General features: G+C 40.4%; 1 protein-coding gene and 1 long non-coding RNA gene across 3 annotated transcripts in view; one reads left to right on the forward strand and one right to left on the reverse strand.

The window, feature by feature from the left end:
* LOC129659633 (contactin-associated protein-like 2) overlaps positions 1 to 26,083 on the forward strand; it is a 648,365-nt gene that overhangs the window by 318,397 nt on the left and 303,885 nt on the right. For both annotated transcript variants that reach the window (XM_055591213.1, XM_055591212.1), the window contains exon 4: positions 20,734 to 20,861. In XM_055591213.1, the coding sequence (XP_055447188.1) occupies positions 20,734 to 20,861 (128 nt within the window). The remainder of the gene's footprint in view (positions 1 to 20,733; positions 20,862 to 26,083) is intronic.
* On the reverse strand, positions 21,944 to 24,293 carry LOC129659636 (uncharacterized). Its single transcript, XR_008718164.1, has 3 exons — positions 24,038 to 24,293; positions 23,082 to 23,231; positions 21,944 to 22,959 (listed from the first exon to the last, which is right to left on the reverse strand). It is a non-coding gene; the product is annotated as an uncharacterized LOC129659636 (long non-coding RNA).

Raw genomic sequence — 26,083 nt, forward strand, 5'->3', positions numbered from 1 at the left:
ATATTAATGTACAAAATGATGAAAAATACACACAGAAGAGGGAGTTCTCCATCCCACGTTGCTGGTTTACATTTTATCACTGGGATCTGTAAACTGTGCCATTGTCTACCTTCTCTGAGGGTCTTTGTATCCATGAATGGCATTATTAGTAATGTGTTCTATAATCTTCCCATAAAAGACATCAAATAAAGGGGAGGCTACTTATGTCAGGTAATATTAAAACCTTTATTTTCATATGCACTCACTTTAACCAGCTTGAAAAAATCAGTTATTCCCAATAGATTATTCTTGTTGGTAACTGCAATAAAAGATTCTACTTATTGTGCATTTCAGTCACTGACATGATAAATTTTATTTCAGAAGCTCTGTAATCGAATATTCATTATCCAATTATAATTAAAATGTGTGATTCCCTTAAGAATGCTTATAGCTATTTAAATGAATATGGACTTAATTAAAGGAATTAAATTAGGAGATTAAAATTATTCAAAAGGGGTAAAATTTGTTCTTAAAGAACTGTAGAATGGAATATGAAGAAAGAAAAAACAATGGGAGGAAACAGAAAATTGGTAAAAAAGAAACAGAAACCAAAGAGACAAATCCTTGATTGCCAAGGTGGAGGAATATTGTACTAATTTAATTATTTGATTATGGAAAAATAAATAAGGCATGAATAGCCTACTAAACCATATACTTCTTGATGATTGCAATTAGGATTCATAAATTTTTTGCATTCCCATCAGACCAATGGCAGGAAACTAGTGGATAGTCAATTAATATTTGTTAAATGAATTAAGGACAAATGCTGTCTGAAAGTTATAATAAGTACGTTCATGAGTCCTTTTTCAAGTCAGCTTGTAGAAACGGTGTTTAAAGAAGTTTATATTTAGATCTAATTAGAATGTGTGCACTTGAGTGAGAATGTTGGTTTATGTGTTCTGGGCATTAAGTTTGAAGCTGATGAAACTGTACAGGAGGTAACTCTTCTCAGAGCAAGAGTCGGAGACTGCTTAGTTCCCTTTCTGTCTGTAGCAGGACATCCTTTACTACCCAGGAGGGAAAGTGTGAGTTACAGCAGAACTAGTCTACTTTATACACGTGCTGAGTTTGTGTGCCAATCATGCTAAATATTTAAAGGGAACTGATTATGAGCCTTTTGATGGGCAGCATTATAAAGGCAAGTGATAATGATGGTTTTAATATTACTTTACATTATATCATATGAAACTGTCATTTTTTATGTGAAACACGATTGAATATTGGTAATTTCATATGGCCTAAACTAATGTTGATTGTATGCTTACTTTGCGGAGAAGGCAATGGCACCCCACTCCAGCACTCTTGCCTGGAAAATCCCATGGGTGGAGGAGCCTCGTAGGCTGCAGTCTATGGGGTCGTGAAGAGTCAGACACAACTGAGCGACTTCACTTTCACTTTTCACTTTCATGAATTGGAGAAGGAAATGGCAACCCACTCCAGTGTTCTTGCCTGGAGAATCCCAGGGACGGGAGAGCCTGGTGGGCTGCCGTCTATGGGGTTGCACAGAGTTGGACACGACTGAAGTGACTTAGCAGCAGCAGCATGCTTACTTTGTGTTAAGTGCTAAGTGCATAGTGCTAAGTAATTTGTGCTTACTTTGTAAGCACAAAAAAGCACTATTACAAAAAAGTAATAGTGCTTGTTTGTGCATAGTGCTAAATAATTTACAGTCAGTTAACTCATTTGACTTTCACCGAGAAAAATTTTTAACAGTTGAGGCTTAGATTAGATAAGCCACCCAGTGTGGAAGGAGGACCTAAAAATTGAGCACAATTTGACACCGTCCCCCATTTTTTAAAAAGAATCCCTTCCTGTCCATGAAAAAGATGGATACTATAAGTGATGTAATCAAAAGTCTTGCCTTCTGATCATTTAATTGTGTCAACAAAAATATAACAGTGAAATATGCAGTCCATTGTGCAAAATGTCACAATGCAAATTGTCTGCTTCTAGAAAGGTGAAATTTACTTATAATACAGAGATGATTGCCGCTTCAATATCAAAGTCAAGTCCCATGGACACAAAAATGAGTAAGCTATCATCTTTATTCAGCAAAAGAAGATCATAACTGGATAAGGAGAACAGAGAATTACAAAACTTACTGTATCATTAGAATGACATTTTTGTTGGCCACGTGCTCCAATCCAAAAGTGAGAAAATAGTAGCAATGTACTATAGAGACAAAGAGATACATATTTGAAAGCATGTAAGGCAATGGCACCCCACTCCAGTACTCTTGCCTGGAAAATCCCATGGACAGAGGAGCCTGGTAGGCTGCAGTCCATGGGGTTGCTAAGAGTCAGACACGACTGCGCGACTTCACTTTCTCTTTTCACTTTCTTGCATCAGAGAAGGAAATGGCAACCCACTCCAGTGTTGTTGCCTGGAGAATCCCAGGGACGGGGGAGCCTGGTGGGCTGCCGTCTATGGGGTCGCACAGAGTCGGACATGACTGAAGTGACTTAGCATAGCATAACATAGGTCTCAGAAAATTCCTAATCTATGTCAACTGTAACTATGTTGTCAGGGTGGATAGATTGCTATGGGTTGCCAGATGAAGAGCAAGAATTCATTTTGGAGACATCAGGGAAGTTTTCACAGAAGAGATGACAAACTGGTCAAGAATGAATGGAATCACCACAGCAGGAAGAAAAGGAAGGATGTTTCAGAAAAGGGAACAACCTGTGCAAACAGAGGAAAGTGTAAAAGTCAACAGCAACCTTGAGTAATAAACGGTTCAGATGTCCCGGAAGCAGGGAGTGGATGCTACATTATATGCTATATGTCTGGACCCCCCAGCCTCCCAGAGTACATGGAATACTGGAAGGGTAGCTTAGGGTCATATCACAAAGGGACCAGGACTGGGAATTGCAACCTTGTCCCAGAAAGCAATAATGAACCATGATGCTTTTCCCTGTTGAACTATAATTTTTGTAGAGTGAAGTGTACGAATATTAAATATTCAGCTCAATCATTTCCTGTCTTGGTGTACTCATGAAATCATTTCCCAGATCAACATCTAGAACATGGTCAGCTTCTTAGCCCCCTCCTTGACAATCTCCAAAAGGGTAGCTATTATTCTGACTTCTATTGTCCTGGGTTATTTTGCCTGTTCTTGGCCACCATAACTCTTTTATGTTTGACTTTTCCTGTCAGTGATTTTTTTTTTTATATTGATGGTGTTTTTGTGTGTAGCTATGGTTCATTTTATTTCACCACTGTGCTTTTTTCCGAGTATCACAATTCATTTATCTTTCCTCTGTTGATGGACATCTGGGTTGAGTAACTTCTCATTTTTTCCCCATAGAAGGAATACTAACTTAATAGGCTTTATTGCAGAAGCCCAAGAGTTGTTCTATACTAATTGATTAAGACACACTATCTTTGTATGGTGGGAACAAATACTCACAGGGGTGAACAATGAATCTACAATTAGGTTGTTAAGTACACTCTAGTGCTCTCTACTTTTCTACTTTCTACTTTTGATCTTATCTGTTAAGCTCTGTAAATGATTTGCTGTTTAAGCTGTATTTGAGAAGCCACAGAATGTCAAAAACCATGCCTCACAAACTAGTACAAGACAGAACGTTGTTTCTCAGGATACTGGTATGTGTGCTGAGGGAAAAGTCCCTTTTCCAGGATTCTGGGTTAAACAAAGTTAAATAGGTTTTACTCAATGTAGGGAATATCAAGAGTGAAATATAGAGCAGATACAGCATTTCCCACACTTGGGAAACCAAATCTTTTTTCTTTCCGGAAAACACATAATCATCTCCCAGAATTAATGTTTGCGAAACTCAATATGGCAAATTGTATCCAACTGTACAGACTTAACTGTGAATTTTGACACCTCTTTCCAAAGTTCATATGTTAATGTCCTAACCCCCAATGAGACTGTAGTTGGAGATAAGGCCATTAAGAAGGTGATGAAGGTTAACTGGGCTCATAATGATGGAGTCCCCCTAGTGCAATAGAATGAGCATCCTTATGAGAAGAGGGAAGGCTCCCAGAGCCAGCTCACTTTCTCTGTGCTTAACAGAGGAAGGGCCATGTGGGGACGTAGTGAGAAGATGACTGCAAGACAAAGGAAAAGGCCTCAGCAGACAACACTTCTGGCACTTTGAACATGGACTTCCAGCCTCCAGGACTGTAAGGAAATAAAAAATGTCACCCAATCCAGGATGGCTTGTTATGGCAGATCAGGCAGACTGACATGAGCTCTAAGTAAGGTTAGACTCTCTTGACTTCCCACTTTCGCCTCCCAGTTCCCTATAATGAAAAGGACATCTTTTGGTGTTAGATCTAGAAGATCTTGCAGGTCTTTATAGAACTGTTCGATTTCAATTTCTTCAATGTTAGTGGTTGGAGCACAGACATCAATTACTGTGATACTGAATGCTTTGTCTTGGAAACAAAACAAGGTCATTCTGTCATTTTTGAGACTGCACCCAACTACTGCATTTCAGACTTTTTTGTTGACCATGAGGGCTGCTGCATTTCTTCTAAGGAATTCTTGCCCGCAGTAGTAGATTAATGGTCATCTGAGTTAAATTCACCCATTCCCATCCATTTTAGTTCGCTGATTCCTAAAACACCAATGTTCACTCTTGCCATCTCCTGTTTACCACTTCCAATTCACCTTGATTCGTGGACCTAACATCCCAAGTTGCTATGCAATACTGTTCTTTACAACATCAGACTTTACTTTCACCAGCAGACACATCCACAGCCGGGCGTTGCTTCCACTTTGGCTCAGCCTTTTCATTCCTTCTGGAGCTATTCCTCCACTCTTCTCCAGTAGCATATTGGGCACCTACCGACCTGTGGAGTTCGTCTTTAAGTGTCTTATCTATTTGCCCTTTCATATTGTTCATGGGGTTCTCAAGGCCAGAATGCTGAAGTGACTTGCCATTCCCTTCTCCAGTGGACCACGTTTTGTCAGAACTCGCCACCACGACCCATCTGTCTTGGGTGACCCTACAAGGTGTCAACTAAAAAGATACACAACTTGAGAGTTGCAAGTTAAGTTTTATTTGGGGCAAAATGAGGACTGCAGCCTGGGAGGCAGCACCTCAGATAGCTCTGAGAGACTGCTGCAAAGAGGCAGTGGGAGGAAGTTCAATATGTAAGGTGTTGGTGAAGGCAGAGTTCAATACCATTAAGCCCTTATTTGGGCTTCCCTGGTGGCTCAGACGGTAAAGCATCTGCCTGCAATGTGGGAGACCTGGGTTTGATCCCTGGGTTGGGAAGATCCCCTGGAGAAGGAAATGGCAACCCACTCCAATATTCTTGCCTGGAAAAATCCCATGGATGGAGCCTGGTAGGCTACAGTCCATGGGGTTGCAAAGAGTCAGATACGACTTGAGCGACTTCACTTCACCTCACTTCAAGCCCTTATTTTACAAATGGTTTTCTGCTAGTCACAAGGATCTGATGTCACCATGAAGGGATTTAGTGCTTTTCTGGAGATGACTGAGATCATAAAATCTGTTCCAACTATCTAAAGACCTGTCCCACTAGATTCCCTGGAACACAAAGTGCCTCATCCCACCCTGAACTCCCTCAGGGGGTGTTGAAGGTCAATAGTTCTATCTCCACAGAAGCAAATGGCAAATGCCCTTGTTGTTCAGTCATTGGCAATGCTCTTGGCAAGTGCCAATTTGTAGTTGACAAAGGCATGGCTCATTGTTTCACTGAGTTAGACAAGGCTGTGTTCCATGTGATCAGTTTGGTTAGTTTTCTGTGACTGTGGTTTCCATTCCATCTGCCTTCTGATAGATGAGGTTGGGAGACTTGTGGAAGCTTCCTGGTGGGAGGAACTGGCTGTGGGGAAACTGGGTCTTGCTCTGGTGGGGCAAAGCCATGCTCAGTAATCTTTAATCCAATTTTCTGCTGATGGGCTGGGGCTGTGTTCCTCCTGTAGTTTGGCCTGAGGCCAAACTATGGTAGGGGTAATGGTGACCTCCTCCAGAAGGACTTATGTCAGCCTGCCATGCCTCCCAGGACTGCTGTGGTCAGTGTCTGGGACCCTGTGGCAGGCCACCCACAGCTCCGGCGGAGACTCCTGAACACTCAAGGCAAGCCTGGCTCGGTCTCTTGTGGGGTCACTGCTCCTTTCTACTGGGTCCTGGTGTGTACAAGGTTTAGTTTGTGTCCTCCAAGAGTCTCTGATTCCCCAGTTCTGTGGAAGTTATGGAATCAAATCCCACTGACCTTCAAAGTCAAATTCCCTGTGGGTTCTCAGTCCCTCTGCCCTTTATTTGAAAAAGAAAAGCGATTTGCTCTTTATTTTCTTGGGCTCCAAAATCACTATGGACAGTGACTGCAGCCATGACATTAAAAAACACTTGTTCCTTGGAAGAAAAGCTATGACCAACCCAGACAGCATATTAAGAAGCAGAGACATTACTCTGCTGACAAAGGTCCATATAGTCAAAGCTATGGTTTTTCCAGTAGTCGTGGATGAATGTGAGAGTTGGACCATAAAGAAGGCTGAGCACTGAAGAAATGATGTTTTTGAACTGTGGTGTTGGAGAAGTCTCTTGAGAGTCCCTTGGACTGCAAGGAGAGCAAACCAGTCAGTCCTAAAGGACATCAACCCTGAATATTTATTGGGAGGACTGATGCTGAAGCTGAAGCTCCAATACTTTGGCCACCTGATGCAAAGAACTGACTCATTGGAAAAGACCCTGATTCTGGGAAAGAAGGCAGGAGGAGAAGAGGACAACAGAGGATGAGATAGTTGGACGGCATCACTGACTCAACGGACATAAGTTTGAGCAAGCTCCAGGAGATGGTGAAGGACAGGAAAGCCTGGTGTGCTGCAGTCCATGGGGTTGCAAAGAGCTGGACACAACTGAGCAACTGAGGAACAACAAAAGGTTAGTCATCAAAATCATGTGCATGTCAAGGAAATGAGACAGCTAATCCTCCCCAGATTTGTTTGCATCACTTTTCTTTCCCATTTTCAAATTAGTTGCAAACTGGATACTCTGCCTATTAGAAGAATGTGGCAACTTCCCCTCCTGGTTTCTCATTAGAGCAAAATAAATCTACACAAACAAGACACTCATATGCTTTATTCTCTCCATAAAACTGCCACTAAATTGAGTTTTGCCTTGTTCACGACTTGCATGGCCTTACAAGTTTAGGCCACTCATTCTTTCCTTTGACAGTATTTGTTATCCCTCAGTTAACAGTGATGGATTTTTATTGCCTTTCTTCTGAGGGGACGATTTATATGCCTTTTAATTTGTACAAGTTGGACTGCATCATAAATGATCCAACCCCTAAATTCCGAAGTTAGGTTGCCAAAGAGATGGCCTTGTTTATTAAAATCTAATTACCTGAACTTTTAGAATGTCCCTGAGTGGGTTACTGAATTTCTGTCTTTGTCCAAATCTAATAAACTTCAAAGCTCCAATTGGCTAGAGTTAACCAGAAAACACCAACCTCATTGTGAAATTATCTAGTTAGCTTTTCTTTCAGTCCTTTCCTCCAAGATGCAGGCCCAAGGATCTTTTCCAAAAATATGTTGGCTATCATATTTCAGAAAGGTCAGGGATTCCTCACTTGATTAGTTTTTATTTGAAGAAAGCAATCAGGTGCTATTTGTTCCCTGGATGAGAAGCAAGAGGAATCTGCTCTTGTTATTAGTGTTACCCAGCAATGGTCAGAATGTCCTAATTATGTACCACTTCAGGTCATTTGCTGACAGTTATATGCCATCTATATACTGCTTGTATACATAGGCCAGTCAAGAGTTTTGCTTCCAAAAGCTTGTAAAATAATGTTGGCAAATTGATTACAGACATATGTTATAAAACCTAATTAATCCAGTACCCAGTGTATAAACAAAATCTTCTAATGTTGCAAACTCCCCAGCTTCTATCCTATTGCTTCTTCCATTTCTCATTGCAACTTCAGAATATGGGTTTAAGGCTTGTCTCTGCCCTTTCATTTCCCATTTAATTATCAGCCACTGAAAATTTTCTTCATTGCTCTAAAGGAAATCTTTGAGATATGTCCACCAATGATCACCAAATTGATATACCTAATTTCTCCAAAATTACTGCAGATGATGACTGCAGCCATGAAATTAAAGGACACTTACTTCTTGGAAGAAAAGCTATGACAAACCTAGACAGTGTATTAAAAATCAGAGACATTACTTTGCTGACAAAGGTCCATATAGTCAAAGCTATGGTTTTTTCCAGTAGTCATATATGGATGTGAGAGTTGGACCATAAAGAAGGTTGAACACCAAAGAATTGATGCTTTTGAACTGTAGTATTGGAGAAGACTCTTGAGAGTCCCCTGGACTGCAAGGAGATCAAACCAGTCAATTCTAAAGGAAATCAACCCTGAATATTCATTGGAAGGACTGATGCTGAAGTTGAAGCTCCAATACTTTGGTCACCTAATATGAAGAGCTGACTCATTAATAAAGACCCTGATGCTGGGAAAGATAGAAGGCAAGAGGAGAAGGGAATGACAAAGGAAGAGATGGTTAGATGGCATCACGGACCTAATGGACATGAGTTTGAGCAAGCTCCAGGAGATAGTGAAAGACAGGGAAGCCTGGTGTGCTGCATTCCATGGGGTCACTAAGAGTTGGATGTGACAGCGACTGAACAACAGCAATAATTTTTTATATACTAGACATCTTTGCAACATTTAATATAATTGAATTTTTCTCCTCGAAGATCTCTTCAGGCTTACATTACTCATCGTTATTTTGTCTTTCTCGCTCCCAAATTTCAGATCATTTATTTTTCATTTCCTTGGGTTATCCTTCTCACTGACAGCTGTCTTAAGCCTCTTTCCATGGGTCCCTTCTGCCTCTCATTAGTCCAGGTACCGAGAGATGTTTTGGAACTTTGTTTTTATTTGGACCATCTCATCTTAACAAGTAAGTGCTTTTACTTACTATAGCTGAGGCCTTTTTCACATGTTTACACTTCACACCATCTTCAAGATATTGATAACATAAAAACAAATATTGATCACCTTAAGGGCCTTACAGATTTCAGAAATGAATAAAGGAAACCACTTCCACCTTCAAACAAGTCTTTTTTGTACACTAGAGGAGCAAAATGCACTGCTGAGATGAATTGGGATGACAAAATATGTCAAAGATGATGTGATGTCTGTAGAGAAAAGAAACACGAGAGTCATTTTTATGGATTTGTGTTACATGAAGGGGGCTGAAGAAATGGTGATGGAAAGAAAAAGCAGTCATCCTTAGCTAAAAGAAGAGCGCTTCCTTCTATCATTGAAAAAAAAAAAAAAAAAAAAAGCTACCTTTTACAGTGATCAGATCCACAAAATAAAAATTCAGAGTGTATTGAACTTTCTTCTGAGGCCACATTCATCAGAACCAATACTCTTGCAAGTAATCTGCTTAGGAAAAAACTTAGGGGGTGGAGAGTTTGATTGTTGTCTTTCATGATTGTGAAGATCTGTGGGAACAGTGAAGGAATACTTTACACAGAATAAATCATATGGAAATAGGATGTTATAGAAATTGACTAGGTTTAGGATTTTTTTCATGTTCGGGGAAGCAGTCATAAATTAGGTTACTTCTGTTGTCTTGGGGTTTCAGTTGTGAACTTGACTAAGTGGTCAAGAACCCCCACATTCTAAAGCAAAGTAGAGCTCTGACTCAGTTATCTGCCTCAAGTGACATACAAGAAGCCTGAAAATTCCTGGAGAAGAGACCAATGGGAAAGACTTGTTTGCAGAGTTGTTAGCATATTCTATCTACCTCCAACCACCCCACCATTATGGGAGAGGAAAAGGGTAACTTCACAAGAATGAATCAGAGAGCTCAATCCATGACGCTGGAGCTAGAGAGTACAAGACTGACTCTCAGCAGCCTGAAGTCTCCCTGACTCGCTTCAAGGTGAAACGACACCAGCCTGTAGTCCACACCGCCTTTCCGAGTTCAGTGAGACAAGAATGCAGGTCCTAAGTGTGGAACCTGTAGGAGGAAGCCAGCCACAAGCTACCTTGAGAGGAAAGGCCATTGAGCCAGGAAGAAGACTGAAGAGGAGCCATGCCAAAGCAGAGGGGAGTCAGAAGTGATCGGATTTGTCTGCATTTGTCTGTCGGTTAGAAGCAAATCTCTAGGAACCCTGAAAGAGCCCAGAATATTCACCCTTAATTTTTTAAAAATTTTTTTAAAATTTATTTATTTATGTTAATTGGAGGCTAATTATTTTACAATATTGTAGTGGTTTTTGCCATACATTCACATGATTCAGCCATGGGTGTACATGTGTCCCCCATCCTGAACCCCCCTCCCACCTCCCTCCACATCCCATCCCTCAGGGTCATCCCAGTGTACCAGCCCTGAGCACCCTGTCCCACGCATAGAGCCTGGACTGGCGATCTATTTCACATGTTGCTACTGCTGCTGCTGCTAAGTCGCTTCAGTCGTGTCCGACTCTGTGCGACCCCATAGATGGCAGCCCACTAGGCTCCTCTGTCCCTGTGATTCTCCAGGCAAGGATACTGGAGTGGGTTGCCATTTCCTTCTCCCTTAATTTTTAAAGATATACAGAGCCAGTAATAGTGAAGATTTTCCCATTGAGTACTTCTGAGATGCCAAGGGTTGGCCATTAATTGCTGGAAATGACAATACATGGACATATCAAGGATGCCACACATCAAGTACCCCATCCTTACCAGGCATACAATATACGAGGCACAGTTTACAGAAACACAAGGAGGGCTTCCCTTGTGGCTCAGTGGTAAAGAATCTACCTGCCAACGCCAGGGACATGGATTGGATCCCTGATCCGGGAAAATCCCATATGCCTCGGAGCAACTAAGCCTGGGTGCCACAACTACTGAGCCCACATGTTGCACCTGCTGAACCCCCTGAGCCTGGAGCCTGTGCTCCACAAGGGAAGCCACCGCAGTGACAAACCCAGGCACCACAGCTAGAGAGACGTCCCCGCTCGCTGCAACCAGAGGAAAGATCGCACGGCAGCAAAGACCCAGCACTGCCACAAACAAATATATCATAAATAAATAACAACTGAAAGATAAAAATACAACCAAAAGTCGTCATTCACCAAACTTCTTAAAAATAGACACACGTACACTCGAGGAGCCCTTGCTTAGGGAAAAGAAGAGTGTAAAAAAGACAAAGTAAACTGTGATAGCTTACAAACTAGTCTTCAAATTAGTGAAACAATTTTCCTCTGATAAAATAATAGACTTTCATATAATTCATAAGAACAAAATGGAAATTACTGTGGTAGAATTTGAGAAATGGAAACACACATTTTCTTAAATTCTACAGTGGTGAAGATTGGTCTTCTTTTCCTAGTTCAACCACTCATTAGTTGAATACTTTAGACCAGGCATAGTTTTATTCCAAATCTGTTACCTCATCTGAAACATCAGGGTGATAACTAGTCCCCCAAACCGTATATTGGACACTGTACTAGTAGTTTCTGGGGAAACTAACTAAAACCACAAAGCCCTGTCCTCAAAGAGCTACCAGTAACCCCACGCCATTGAAAAACAGGCCAAACATTTACGTTTTAAGCCACATGTTTGTTTGCCAAATTTATTCAGATGATTACTATTTGTTCTCTATAATAACAAAATTAACAAATACAAGTAGTATAAGAACTACAGGGAAGGCAAAACTATATTTTCCTCCACCTATCTTCGGATCTTCAGTTGGGGTCCTCAAAACTAGCAAGAGAAGGGCAGACAGAACATGTTTATTAACATGTACATCGTTTATGTACCTATGCAAGCACCCAGTGATGAAGAACCCAAGCAATGGTTAGAACCTGGGCTCATACACCATCTTAAGCCAAAAGACAAGGCGTTCCAGGCTTCTGGGTGGGGGAGGCAAGTTATGAGAAAGTGACCAGGGAAAGCATGGTAAACAAGAGTTGTTTAGTGAGATTTGTTATGCAGGTTTAAGTCACTATCTTCTTCACTGAAAAAAAGCCATTAAGAGCCCTTTTATTCCAGGTGCAGGAGAGAGGCATCTCTACAAACGAAATTTTCCTTTACAAAAAGAAAACTTGTGCCCTGTGTTTGGAGTTTTTCTTGAGTCTACTGATCTCAGTGGCCTTTAGCTCAAAATACTCTACATGCCAAACAGGCATATTTTAGAGCTGCTTATTCTGATACTCTTCAAAACCAAAATATATATAACTTACCTATGTAAAGAAACAATGGCCCAGATAAATTTAGTAACTTACTTTTACATAGACTCAGAGTTGCCATCAGACTCCTGTCTTTAAGATTTAATTATTTCCGCTGTATTAATTATATATGAAACATCTAATTGAATACAACTTTCTAAAGAAAAAATAAAACTTCAATTACAGAAAAGAAATAATGGAAGTGTTACAAGAGCTTTCAAGGAACTCCAATTATAAGAAAGATCTCTTTCTCATTTCTTAGCGTTGATAGTCAGCACATACTGAAGACTATTGTAGGATTGTGCCTAGTTGACTTCTATGTTTATTCATGTATTTGTTCAGTCATGAAACATATGGAATGAGCCACTTTTAGGTACACTAGTATTTGGTTTATAAAGTTGCAGGAGACAATATATCTGGCCTCAGGGAACTTGCATTCCAGAAGGAAAATTAAAAAAGAACAATTTGCATAGAATCCTGAAATGGTTACAAAGGCTTTCTAAGAGATTCTAAACTGAACAGATAATTGTCATGCATTTACAAAAGGCCTAAGCTATTCCCACTGAAAAGGAGTAATTGAATTTGTAATTACTTTCATTTCATAGGGGACATATTCCAGGATTCTAAAGATTTAATTGTGATGGTCGTTTTAATTGCTTTGTAGAAAACACTACCTTACATCCATCGAGGAAAGCACAATAGTCAATGGAGACTGAGGACACTGTTAGAAGTATTTTTAAAGTTCGACTTTATTGTGTTTTGGGTGGCCCCACAAGGCATGGCTTAGTTTCATTGAGCTAGACAAGGCTGTGGTCCGTGTGATCAGATTGGCTAGTTTTCTGTGATTATGGTTTCAGTGTGTCTGCCCTCTGATGCCCTCTCGCAACACCTACCATCTTACTTGGGTTTCTCTTACCTTGGTGGTGGGATATCTCTTCACGGCTGCTCCAGCAAAGCACAGCTGCTGCTCCTTACCTTGGACCAGACCACCTGACCTGCCTCTTGAGAAACCTATATGCAGGTCAGGAAGCAACAGTTAGAACTGGACATGGAACAACAGACTGGTTCCAAATAGGAAAAGGAGTACATCAAGGCTGTATATTGTCACCCTGCTTATTTAACTTCTATGCAGAGTACATCGTGAGAAATGCTGGGCTGGAAGAAGCACAAGCTGGAATCAAGATTGCTGGGAGAAATATCAATAACCTCAGATATGCAGATGACACCACCCTTATGGCAGAAAGTGAAGAGGAACTAAAAAGCCTCTTGATGAAAGTGAAAGAGGAGAGTGAAAAAGTTGGCTTAAAGCTCAACATTCAGAAAACGAAGATCATGGCATCTGGTCCCATCACTTCATGGGAAATAGATGGGGAAACAGTGGAAACAGTGTCAGACTTTATTTTTCTGGGCTCCAAAATCACTGCAGATGGTGGCTACAGCCATGAAATTAAAAGACACTTACTCCTTGGCAGGAAAGTTATGACCAACCTAGATAGCATGTTAAAAAGCAGAGATATTACTTTGCCAACAAAGGTCCGTCTAGTCAAGGCTATGGTTTTTCCTGTGGTCATGTATGGATGTGAGAGTTGGACTGTGAAGAAAGCTGAGTGCCAAAGAATTGGTGCTTTTGAACTGTGGTGTTGGAGAAGACTCTTGAGAGTCCCTTGGACTGCAAGGAGATCCAACCAGTCCATTCTGAAGGAGATCAGCCCTGGGATTTCTTTGGAAGGAATGATGCTAAAGCTGAAACTCCAGTACTTTGGCCACCTCATGGGAAGAGTTGACTCATTGGAAAAGACCCTGATGCTGGGAGGGATCAGGGGCAGGAGGAGAAGGGGACAACAGAGGATGAGATGGCTGGATGGCATCACTGACTCGATGGACATAAGTCTGAGTGAACTCCAGGAGTTGGTGATGGACAGGGAGGCCTGGCGTGCTGGGATTCATGGGGTGGCAAAGAGTTGGACACGACTGAGTGACTGAACTGAACTGAACTAATAATATAAAGTATCTTCTCATGTGCTTATTCCCCATTTCTATGTCTCTTTTTGTGACATCCTCTGTAGCTAAATCTTTGGCTTCCTGGATTCTTCCAGAAATTTCTACCTTATGTGATTCTGTGATGGGAATACATGAAAGTTCACTGACTGTAATTCTATGTGTTTGTTTTAAGTAACCAAGTACTTCTAAAACTTCATAAAGCAGGAGAAATTCTTCTCTGCTAGAATTATGCAACATACTCATAGTGTGGTAACTTTTATAACATCTGGTAGAAAAGCAAGCTTATAATTGCAGAAGCTTAGACTGTTTATTTTCCTTCGAGGTTTTTTGTTTTTGTGTTTTTACTGAGCTGAGGGCAAGACCAATCTGCCTAGGGGCTTGTTTGCTTTCTCAGCAGGAAAAGAAAAGAAGGCAAGGGAAGAGCAGCAGAGAAAGACAGAATTCCTCAGGAAAATGAAGTAAAAGAACCATCATGCCAAGTTAGAGAAGAAAATTCTGTAGAATCAAGTTTTCTTTTAATAACAACACTAATAAAAAGACTACAGGAGAGTCTGAGTTCAGGGCCTATTGGAAATGTATGATAGAATTTTTTTAGTGTACCAGCCCAGCAACAGATGTAATTAGATTATGCTAACATGATAAATAGTTACTGAATATCTCTCTAAATTAGATTGACCTCGATCGTTAAAGATCATAACTTTCAATAAAGTCTTGTTTTGCTTGCTAAATAATTTTCACACTGGTGCTAAGATAGAAGTCTTATAGATGTTTGGAAGGGAGCCTCTTGAGGTCTCAGTTTATTTTCTATCCACTCACACGTCAGTTTCTGAAAGTGGGTTATGCTGCAGGATCACACCAGACGCTTGGTGCTAGTCAAGCCATTTTATTGCCACCTGTGAATTTGTTTCTACAACCAATTTGTTTCCAGTGGAGTCGAATGTTTTGTGAGTTTGAAACACAGCTGTTTGTGATTTTAAAATCTCTGGAGCCCTATTTATATCTCTTATCAAAAATGATTGAGAAGGTAACTTTATATATATATTTTTTTTTTATTTTCTTCTCAGCTGATTATTCTGTCCTATTTTCTTGGTTTAAGGAGTATCTGAGGGTTATCGCTACAGTAGTCCCTCATCCAAGGTTTTGCTTTGAGGTTTCAGTTAACCTCAGACAACGTGATCTGAAAGTATTAAGTGAAGATTTCAGAAATCAACAATTCAGTTGTTTTAAATTGCACTGTTTTGAGCAGTGTGATGAAATCTGATGACATCCTTCTGCATCCACTTAGAAAGGGAATCAACCCTTTGTCCAGCATGTTCCACTAAGACAATCACTTATTCGCCTTCTGGATTATCAGATGGACTGTCATGGTACTGCACTTCTTTAGTTCATTTTACTTAATAATGACCCCAAAGCGCAAGAGTAGCAATGCCGGCAATTCAGATATGCCAAAGAGAAGCCATTAAGTACTGTCGTTAAGTGAAAAGGCAGTGATTTAATAAGGAAAGAAAACCATATCGTGAGGTTGCTGAGGTTTATGGTAAGAATGGATCTTCTATCGATGAGGTTGTGAAGAAGGAAGAAGAAATGCGTGGTAGTTTTGCTATCACACCTCAGACTGCAAAAGTTATACCACAGTGCTTAGTTAGGATGGAAAAGGCATTAAGATATTGTATGTGTGTGTGAGAGGTCACATTCACATCTTTATAATGCCATCTTGTTATAACTGTCTTATTTTATCATTAGTTGTTAATCCCGTATTGTGCCTCATTCATAAATTAATCTTTATCACAGGTATATAGAGTAGGTTAGGTAAAAGCTTTCAAATTGTGATGCTGGAAAAGACTCTTAAAAACTATGCTTTTTCCAGTAGTCACATATAGATGTGAGAGGTGGACTATAAAGAAAGCTGACCACCAAAGAATTGATGCTTTTGAACTGCAGTGATGGAGAAGACTCTTAAGAGTCCCTTGGACTGCAAGGAGATCAGACCAATCAATCCTAAAGGAAATCAGTCCTGAATATTCATTTGAAGGACTGATACTGAAGCTGAAACTCCAGTCCTTTGCCACCTGATGCAAAGAACTGACTCATTAGAAAAGCCCCTGATGCTGCGAAAGATTGAGGGCAGAAGGAGAAGGGGAATGACAGAAGGGGAATGACAGAGGATGAGATGGTTGGATGGCATCACTGACTATGGACATGAGTTTGAGCAAGCTCTGGGAGTTGGTGATGGACAGGGAGGCCTGGTGTGCTGCAGTCCATGGGGCTGCAAAGAGTCGGACATGACTGAGTGACTGAACAGAACTGAGAAGACTCTTGAGAGTTCCTTGGACTGCAAGGAGATCAAACCAGTCAATCTTAAAGGAAATTAACCCTAAATATTCACTGGAAGGACTGATGCTGAAGTTAAAGCTCTAATACTTTGGCCTTGTGATGCAAAGAGATGACTCATTTTAAAATACCTTGATGCTGGGAAAGATTGAAGGCAAAAGGAGAAGAGGGTAGTAGAGGATGGGGTGGTTGGATGGCATCACTGACTCAATGGACATGAATTTGCGCAAACTCCGGGAGATGGTAGGACAAGGAAGCCTGGCATGCTGCAGTCCCTGGGGTTTCAAAGAGTTAGATATGACTTAGCAACTGAACATAGGAAAAAGCATAGTACATATAGGGTTCAGTACTATCCATGATTCCAGCCATCCACTGGGGGTCTTGGAACATATCCCTGGGGCTAAGGGGGATTTGTGTATTAGCTGAATTGTAACCTTTTGTAAGCTTCTATGTACCACTAAAGATGGTGATTAGTTTGGGGCCTGGGGTAGTTCTAGATCACTTTTACTAAGTATGTTGATGGTGCCGGGGATGTTTGTGAATATAACATTACAGATACCTTTGAATTTACTAATTATAAATAATTTTCTCATTTCAAGATAGCTAAGTATATCTTTAAAAGTACATTTTCACTTCACCTGTAAATGAAAATAAAAAGGGTTTTGAATTAACATAGTTGCTTTTTGGTTCTGTTTTGCTTTTCCTCTCCATCCCCTGACCCTTGGAAAATCCTTGATTAGGATCCAGATAATCTAGAACTGAATCCAGACTCTATGATTATTGAGCTGGTGACCTTGGTCAAGATAAATTATCTGATTCTCCTCAGTTAAATGGGGATAATGATGCCTCTATGGAAGAATTGATTTCAGATTAAATGTTGTCTACAAGAAACAGTGTAGTGTACACAGGTGCTCAGTGGTAGATACCCTGTTGTTATTGTTTTCTATGAATTAGAGCAGTGTTCCTATTTTTGATCCTTTTCCTATTTTTTGAAAATTTTGAATACATATTTATAAATAAGTATAAAAATAAGACACAGGTTTGGTGAATTAACATTTTATGTTCAATATAAAACAAAATTTTTTAAAATGATATAAAGTTGACATTAATATTTTTTCTAAAATAGTAATAGAAATTAATAGTGTTTTCCTTTAATTGATTTTATAACTGTGATGTGATTAAATACGTACTATTTTATATAATCTTGAGTGACTAATTTGAAGATCTGTCTCTCTATTGTTTTTTTTTAATTTTGACACTTGACTTGATTGGCTATCACAATTGAAAAATATTACTTCAAGGTACATATAACAAACTAGATAAAAGTATATTTCCAAATGAATCATGATATTGATTTTTCAGCTTTATTGACCAGAAATGCAAAGGTTTTGATAAAATGTAGTAAACTTCTATCATCTCTGAGTCAGTTTTATTTGCAAAGTAATTGGTTAATGACCCATTTCAGTATTATAAAATAAGTCCAAAATCCATTGGAACTCCACTTTTACCAATTTATTACATATATTTTAAAACTATGTGTCCAAGTTGTAGAAGTATATAGATATGTAAATTCTTATGAGATTATGCACATATCAATTTTAGCAATAATATTACATAATGATTGGAATATTTCCAAACATTTGTTTTCAAACTACTCTTTTATTAGCACAAGATTTGTTATAAAGTAGCCACTTTCTCATTCATCATAAATGAACTGACAATGCGAAGTATCAGGTAAAGATGTTGAGCATCCTGACATGTGACGGTCACGTAGTGCAACCTCAATCAAAACATTGATTATCAATAAGTTCTAAGTTATTTCTCACTGCCAGAGTGAATAATGTCAGCTTAAATGTTTTTCCTCCACCTCAAAGATAGTCTCATGTCCCTTCCCTAACCTACACTCAACTGTGGGATAAGTTGCACATTAGGCCCCCGTGATTATCAGTGGGATATTTGATCAATCAGTTCCCAAAGGAAAAATGGATACTGATGATTTGGAGTAAGAGTTGACAACATTTTCTTAAAGGGCCAGACAAATATTTTAGGCATTGAGGGCCACATGGTCTCTATCACAGCTACTCAACTCTGTAGATGTAACCTGGAGACACCATAGACGATTTGTAAAAAGGAAAGAAAACTTAAAAAGAAAAAAATTTTAATTTTTTAAAAAATTAAAAAGTTTTGTTTCAGTAAAATTTACATATGGACACTGACTTTGATTTTTATGTAATTTTCATATGGCATAAAATATTGCTCTGCTTTGGATTTCTTTTCAACTGTTTAAAACAAATTTTAAATACCTTATGGGCCATTCCAGAAAAAGGAACAAGATGAATTTTTCTCAGCTCTTAGCTTGCAGATCCCTTACTTAGATGATAATGAACTTACAGAGAATCTCAGCCTGACATTCCACAGGAATGTACATTATTCCAGTAGATTGTCAAATTATAAGGGTATTTGCATTTATTGTCCCTTAAGAAACACTAAATATGAAAATTTAATAGCAAAGACTTTCTTCCTTCTCTGACATAATATTAACTGATAGAACTTCTAATATAAGGAGTGAAAGTGTTAGTCACTCAGTTGTGTCCAACTCTTTTGTGACCCGGTGGACTGTAGCCCACCAGGCTCCTCTGTCCATGGAATTCTCCAGGCAAGAATGCTGGAGTGGGTAGCCACTCCCTTCTCCAGGGGATCTTCCTGATCCAGGGATTGAACCCAGGTCTCCTGCATTGCAGGCAGATTCTTTACTGTCTGAGTCACCAGGAGGTGGGCTTACAAATTATTTGAGGCTAGATCATCAATAGCTGCAATGTCAGTAAGAGCCACAGTGCTTTTCTGCATGATCTTGTTCTCATTTAATTAAAAAAAAAAAAGTTAAATTTATTTTGGAAATACTGACATAACCAAAGCAGTGGAAAATAAACTTGTTTGGGGTCCACTGGCTAAATTCTGACTCCTTCCTGGGTTTCTGTGGGTCCTGACACATGAAGGAGCATATGTTTGGTGACCTTCTAGAAAGTCAGAGGAGCCAGCAACTGCCCCTAACAGCACAGCATTTTGGAGGCAGGTTTCCAAGTTTGGTTCTCCTCAATTGCCAGCAAGAGATGCAACTGGTAGATCTTTCACCTGACTACTGAACTCTCTCTCTCGTTCTTCCGTCATCCAAAATCAGTTGTCTGTCCTGTGATCAGTTGTACATACAGTTTCAAAATTCTCATTTACATTTAGGCTGAACAGTGCACAAAATCATGCAAAAAGATAAATCTGTGGAATGACTTGATCCAGTTGTGCGCCTCCCAGCCATCCAGCCCCAAGTCAGGGGATCTCTCAGCCACAGCAGTACAAAAATAGGATGAGGGGCAGGCATTTCCTATCAAGGTAAAATCTGTCCTGCCGCATAACTCACTTGGGCTCCATCCCCAAGAACATCTCCTGTATTTCTAGGCTGCATCCTCGAGTCAGTGCTTTACAACTAGCCTTGCCCTCTCCCTCCATTTAGGGTGGGTACAGGGTTGACTTAGGAGACCTGAAACAAGATAACAAGATAAGCATAAACAGGAGGAGAAATCCAAGAAAAAAGCCAAGTTGGGCTTGCTCTAAACTCCACTCCTCATTACAGATGGAAATAGACACTTAGTGAGCACCTGTTCTGTGTTGGAAACTTAAAAGTCTTTTGGTTGTTAATAAACAAGAAGAGATGAAGGAACAAAAAGTGTCTCTTATTTAGCTGATGCACAGCAGGAAAGAAAGCAATTAAGGAGACAAAGGTATTTTTTTTTTAATAGGGCTTTGTTTCTCATTTTATGCAAGAGATCTCGTTGACTTTGTTGAACTTTTGATTCCATGACAGCAGCAAACTCTGCACACACACTCAGGTGTTTGATGTGAGTGCTTTAAGCAACGTGATCATCTACACTCAGCCTGAAACAGTATGCTGTGTCCTGGTTGTGACTCCGGAAAGCAGGGCGTCAGTTCTGTTTTCCAGAAAGCAAAGAGGCCACAGTTGCTTCTGAGCCATGAGTTGCAAAACCACCAAGTGGAAGAGAGGAACAACTCGTTAACTGTGGTTCTCTGAGCAGCTATTGGAATGTGGTCATTTGTCGGACAACTTAAACAATAATCAGAAAAGATGTGCTTCTAACGTAGCCTCCTCATGTGTTTGTCTTTCCTTGTGATTCAGGAGAAAGGATGCTGGTTTCTTATCCTACAAAGATCACCTGCCAGTCAGCCAGGTGGTGGTTGGAGATACCGACCGGCAAGGCTCAGAAGCCAAGCTGAGTGTGGGTCCCCTGCGCTGCCAAGGAGACAGTAAGTGTGCCTGCGGTGGCGGCTTGCACCTTCTTATCAATTTTAAATAGTGTTTCCCAGCAAATCAGAGGTTGGCAGAAAAACCGATTGCTCTTTGGTATAAACAGAGCCAAATAGGGGGCTAAGTAGACCTCAATACATAGAGGAGGGTGACAGCTATGAAGTCTCCAGTATAGAAGCCTAGATCTGGGCATAAAGTGTGGACATTCATCTTTCTTGTGTGTTTGTAGGAACGACTGTGCTACCTAAGTTTATGGTGATATAAGTAGCAATGCTAATAGCATAAGCAGCACTCAACAGCTGTGATTCCACTGAGTGCTGCTGTTAATGCCATTAGCATGACTATTTATATCACCATAAACTAAGTTTATGGTGATATAAATAGTCACATTATGGCTTAATGTATCATTGTAAACTCGGATTATGATCATATAAAGTTTGACATTATTGCTATCAAGTTTCATCATCATCAGAGCTTGATGGTCCCTTGTAAGCCAAAGAGTGTTTCTGTAACTACATCTTGCTTTCGAGTTTCGGCACCACAGAAAGGAATTTGGGGCTGCAGGAAGTCAGGGAGTGAGAGCAATGATCCCACCTAATTAAGGGTACCATCAGGATTTTATGCTGCCTGATACCCTCCAGTGTGCTTTATTGCAGTCAGAGGGAGACGGTGACAGGTTGCTATGGGGATTCTGCGATGAGCTTCCTGGGTCTCATTTCCCCTCTTCTTGTCGGCACATGGGATTTGGGCAACTCTTCCGGGAGTTCTGTGCTTTTGTGATTGTGTGCAGGGCATCAGGAGACCTGGATTCTGTTCCCTGGGTAACTGACTTGCCTGGAGACCTCAGGCAGATCCCTCTGTTTTTCTCAGCTGTGGTGCTGAGAATACCACCCGCATCCCAACTTCTCCTGAGGAGGCCATAAAAATTTTAATGCCCAGATCTGGAGTCCTCCTAGCGAAGCATTTTGTGAGATGGACTGTTATTACCGCTTCCATAAATCAAGGGAGAATTAGACCTACTCAGTATAATAAATTATTACATCCACTCAAGGAGGTGTCCTAAGGAATGTAACGATGCATGCTCAGCTGCTTACTGCTTAGTACATGGAGGCTGTCAGCAATTAAACCATACAATGTTCCAGATACAAAGGAGAGATGGAACCTGTTCTGATTTTTCTCTTCTTATGTGCAGAAAATAAATGTGCTATCCTTAAAATTAAATTGGTCAAAAGAACTTTATCATGCATTTACTAGACAATAATACTTCTTTGGTCTAGTCAAGTTTAACAGAACTGTATGATAAGAAATTAGTTTCAACTGCTTAAGGAAAAGATATTGACATAAAATAATAATACAGATGCATTTTAAACATATTTTTGAGAGATGAGTTATAGTGTCATGCTCAAGTTAGGCAGGTTCTCATGTGCTGTCCAATGAAAATCAGTTTCTAAATTTTGTCATAATTGCTCATTAATATATAAAGATATTCTCACTTATCAAATCTAATCATGAAGTTAGCTTTGAATTAGATAAGGGGTTCCCCTTAAGTAATGGATTAGCTCAATATAGTTATGAAATCCAGTTTCTGCAGATTTTTGTTACCATTCTTAAAGAAAAGATCCCAGCTACATTAGATAGTATATGTGGGAGTATATTAACAGTTTATAGCTAATATTAGCATGTTTTCTCATACTAAATCAGTCCTCAGGAAGAATTTATTAAGTGTCTGCTATTTATCTAGCACTTTACTAGGTGTTCTGTGAATTAAAAAAAAAAAAGTCATGTTTTGTGAAAAGCACATACAAAAGTATTGGAAAACACAAAATGTTTGATAATTTAATGGATTTGTGATGTAAAAGTATTGCAGCTGATGTTGAAGAAAGAAGTGATACATGTTTCAGGAAGACTATATTTAGATGGGGAAATAGCAGAAGTCTGGTGGTCAGTGTTCATTTGCGTTTTTCTCCCAAGGCTGTTGCTCTTAGAAACATTCTTAGGACGGTTGATACAAAGAGCTGTCCTGTTCACTGACACTGTATGGCCTCCAGCTTCTTGTAGGACTTCAGCTTCATCAGTACTTCTTAATCCATATTTTACCTGATATTTCATGCAAACAGAAGCACAGTGAATCTTTAATTGCAATTATGTGGAATATTTTTGTGTCCGAGAGAGGAATCTTCGGTTTTTGCAGGCAACGGGCGATATTCCATACTTCGTACCTGAATTGCCAGGTAGCAGTCAGCAGTTTTGATGTCCACCTTCCTTTTCAGAATGTTCTAACATGGACACAGTAATGATAAAGTGCCCACATCATAGCATTTCCCAGATTTCACACATGTGTGGTTTCCTTGGATACAGCCCCCTGTGAGCTGAGGAAAGTAAATATTAGCCTTTCTGTTTTACAAATGAACAAAATATTTCTTTGAAAATGTCATTTAAGCAACAAACTTCTGTGCCCCCTCACAGCCTCTGTGAGGCTCCCAGAGGAAAGACAGAGCAGAGAATATTCACATCTCTAAGTTTACGGCAGAAATTAAATTGTTTAAAATATATGTCATCTGGGTCTCTCCCCACCCGTATCCAGTTACCAATACTACGTGAATGTTGGAATTAAATTCTAATTTGTATAACTTGAAAAGTGACATCGTACATATATCCTCTTGTTTGTAGAGATTAGCTCCGTGTCATTTACTGAAGTCTGTGCCAAGCTACAGTTTAAAAAACCAAATCTGCTGCTGAGGAATGTCTTTCTCTATTTGAGGACTTGAATGATGACAACCCTCAGAAGCTGTCTCTTGAATTAGGTCTGGTTCTATCCCCCTAGTCTTAGAGAATGAAACAATTTTTGTAGGCTCTGACCAACCATTTCAGCAGCTTCAGTTGATTTCATCATGCCTGCTGAGTTTCATTTTTACTTTGATTCATCTGAACTCATAGACCCATATAATCAAAATGCTAAGAAAAATCAGTGAATTCCAGAATCTGCTGCATTTCCCATATAGCACTGTAAAATGCTGATGCCCTCAGACTTTGGCGTCTTCTTATTCAAACACATTTAAATGGAAACCTCAAATCTAAATGAAACTGAAAGTGTGACTGAAGACAGATGGCTAGCTAAGATAAAAAGTAGCGTAAAATTACAAATCTCCCCCCACCCTAAATCGGACATACTCACCTAGGAGAAACAATGGAGCTATTTAGAGGATGGAAAGGGCTGATAGAATAGAAATTGTTTTCAAATTTAAATATATAATTATTCTTGCAGGAGGTTCCTGAGCTTATATGGAATTAGTTCAAAAACAAATTATGTCAGGTTTGGGAGGTAGAAATCCTTTTTGTTACTATATATAGTGACTATAATTAATTGTAGAAGGAAAGTACTTGCTAGATAATTGTCTTATTCTCAACCATATGAAGCAAAGAGTCCTCATATCTTCTATAGGGATACAGGGACTTAAAACAATTAATTAAGAGCAAGTTTATTACAAAAGCAAGTGTTTTGAATACACTTGGGTAGAAACAATCAGGAGAACGTGTTACTCAAGGACCTCCACGTGCCAAGTCATTTCAGTCGTGTCCGGCTCTTTGCAACCCTATGGACTATAACCCACCAGGCTCCCCTGTCCATGGAACTCTCCAGGCAAGAATACTGGAGTAGGTTGCTGTTTCCTCCTCCAGGGGATCTTCCCAATACAGGGATCAAACCTGCGTCTCTTGTGTCTTCTGCCTTGGCAGGCAGGTTCCTTACTACTATCTTCACCTGGGAAGCCCCAAGGACCTCTGAGTCCAGGCCAGAAACCCGCCTGGCTGTCAGCCTGGCAGGCAGAGTGCTGTAGTCACGGTGGACGTTTAAGATGTCAGTTCAGGTTCTTAGAGCTGCAGCGGTGACTCTGAGAGGCCAAGAAGAAAAGGTAAGGCAGACACCATCCTATTTAGGGACACTCCGAGGGCAGAGACAACAAAAGAAATAAAGATGATGATGGAGCTTTATCCAAATGACTTGGACACATGCTCTTTGGGAATGCAATCCTGTGTGCTAGAGATGTGTAAAGGCCACTCTCTACTGTAAGACGTTTATAAACCAGGGCCTTCCCTGGCCATTAACCTTACCAAAAAGGACAGAGCAAGGACTGTATCTAACATGTCATTTCTCCAAAGATAAGACACTTCAGTGGGGGGTTCAAATGAGTGTCATTCCCTGTAAGAGGGCCCCAGGGGCTCTAACAGGCCCTTGCCTTTGCTGTTTCACCCTTGGAAGAGACAAGAAAGGGAAAGGACCCAGAATGCAGGTGTTGCTGGTGGTTTAGTCGCTAAGTCGTGCAGTTGCGACCCCATGGACCGTAGCCCACCAGGCTCCTCTGTCCCTGGGATTTTCTAGACAAGAATACTGGAGCGGGTAACCATTTCCTGCTCCAGGCCAATCTTCCCAACCCAAGGATAGAACCTGCATCTCCTGCATTAGCAGGTGGATTCTTTACCGCTGAGCCATCAGGGAAGCCCCTGTGCAGGCTGTGAACAAGCACTTTATATTCATTTTCTCCTGATTCTTCCAACATCCTCTATGTGATGATATCTTTGTGTTTTGTACCAAGGAGAAATTCAGTTCAGTTCAGTTCAGTCGCTCAGTCATGTCCGACTCTTTGCGACCCCATGAATCACAGCACGCCAGGCCTCCCTGTCCATCACCATCTCCTGGAGTTCACCCAAACTCATGTGCATCGAGTCAGTGATGCCATCCAGCCATCTCATCCTCTTGGAATCAGACTTATTGCATGGTTTACCAATAAGAGCTGGAGCCAGGAGATCTGTGTGGTACCAGAGCAAATTCCAGAATGGATCACACTGGATCACTCCCATAATTATGTCCTCAGAAAATGCTCCAAGCTCTTTTCCTTTCCCCTTTTCTTCCCGTGAAATGTAGCTGTATGTCCTTGGGTCAAGTACGTTTAAAAGCACAAACACAGAATCAGTGACATTCTAGCAGTGGAAGACACTTAGGGATCAGACAGTGCAAATCTCTCAGTTTCCAGACATGGGAACTTGGCTCCAGGGAGGTTAAGTGACCAAGTCAGGGGCTCCCAGCTTGTTTATGGCAGAGCGCTTGGAGAGAGAGTTTGACAAGAGCCTTCATCTTTAATAATTCCCAGTGGCCAAGATGCATGCTGAGATTCAAAGAGAGAGCTTTGACCTGGAATCCTGACCCCGGGCCCCCCCCACCAAC

The sequence above is a fragment of the Bubalus kerabau genome, chromosome 8 (genome assembly GCF_029407905.1).
Source record: "Bubalus kerabau isolate K-KA32 ecotype Philippines breed swamp buffalo chromosome 8, PCC_UOA_SB_1v2, whole genome shotgun sequence".
NCBI lineage: Eukaryota > Metazoa > Chordata > Mammalia > Artiodactyla > Bovidae > Bubalus > Bubalus kerabau.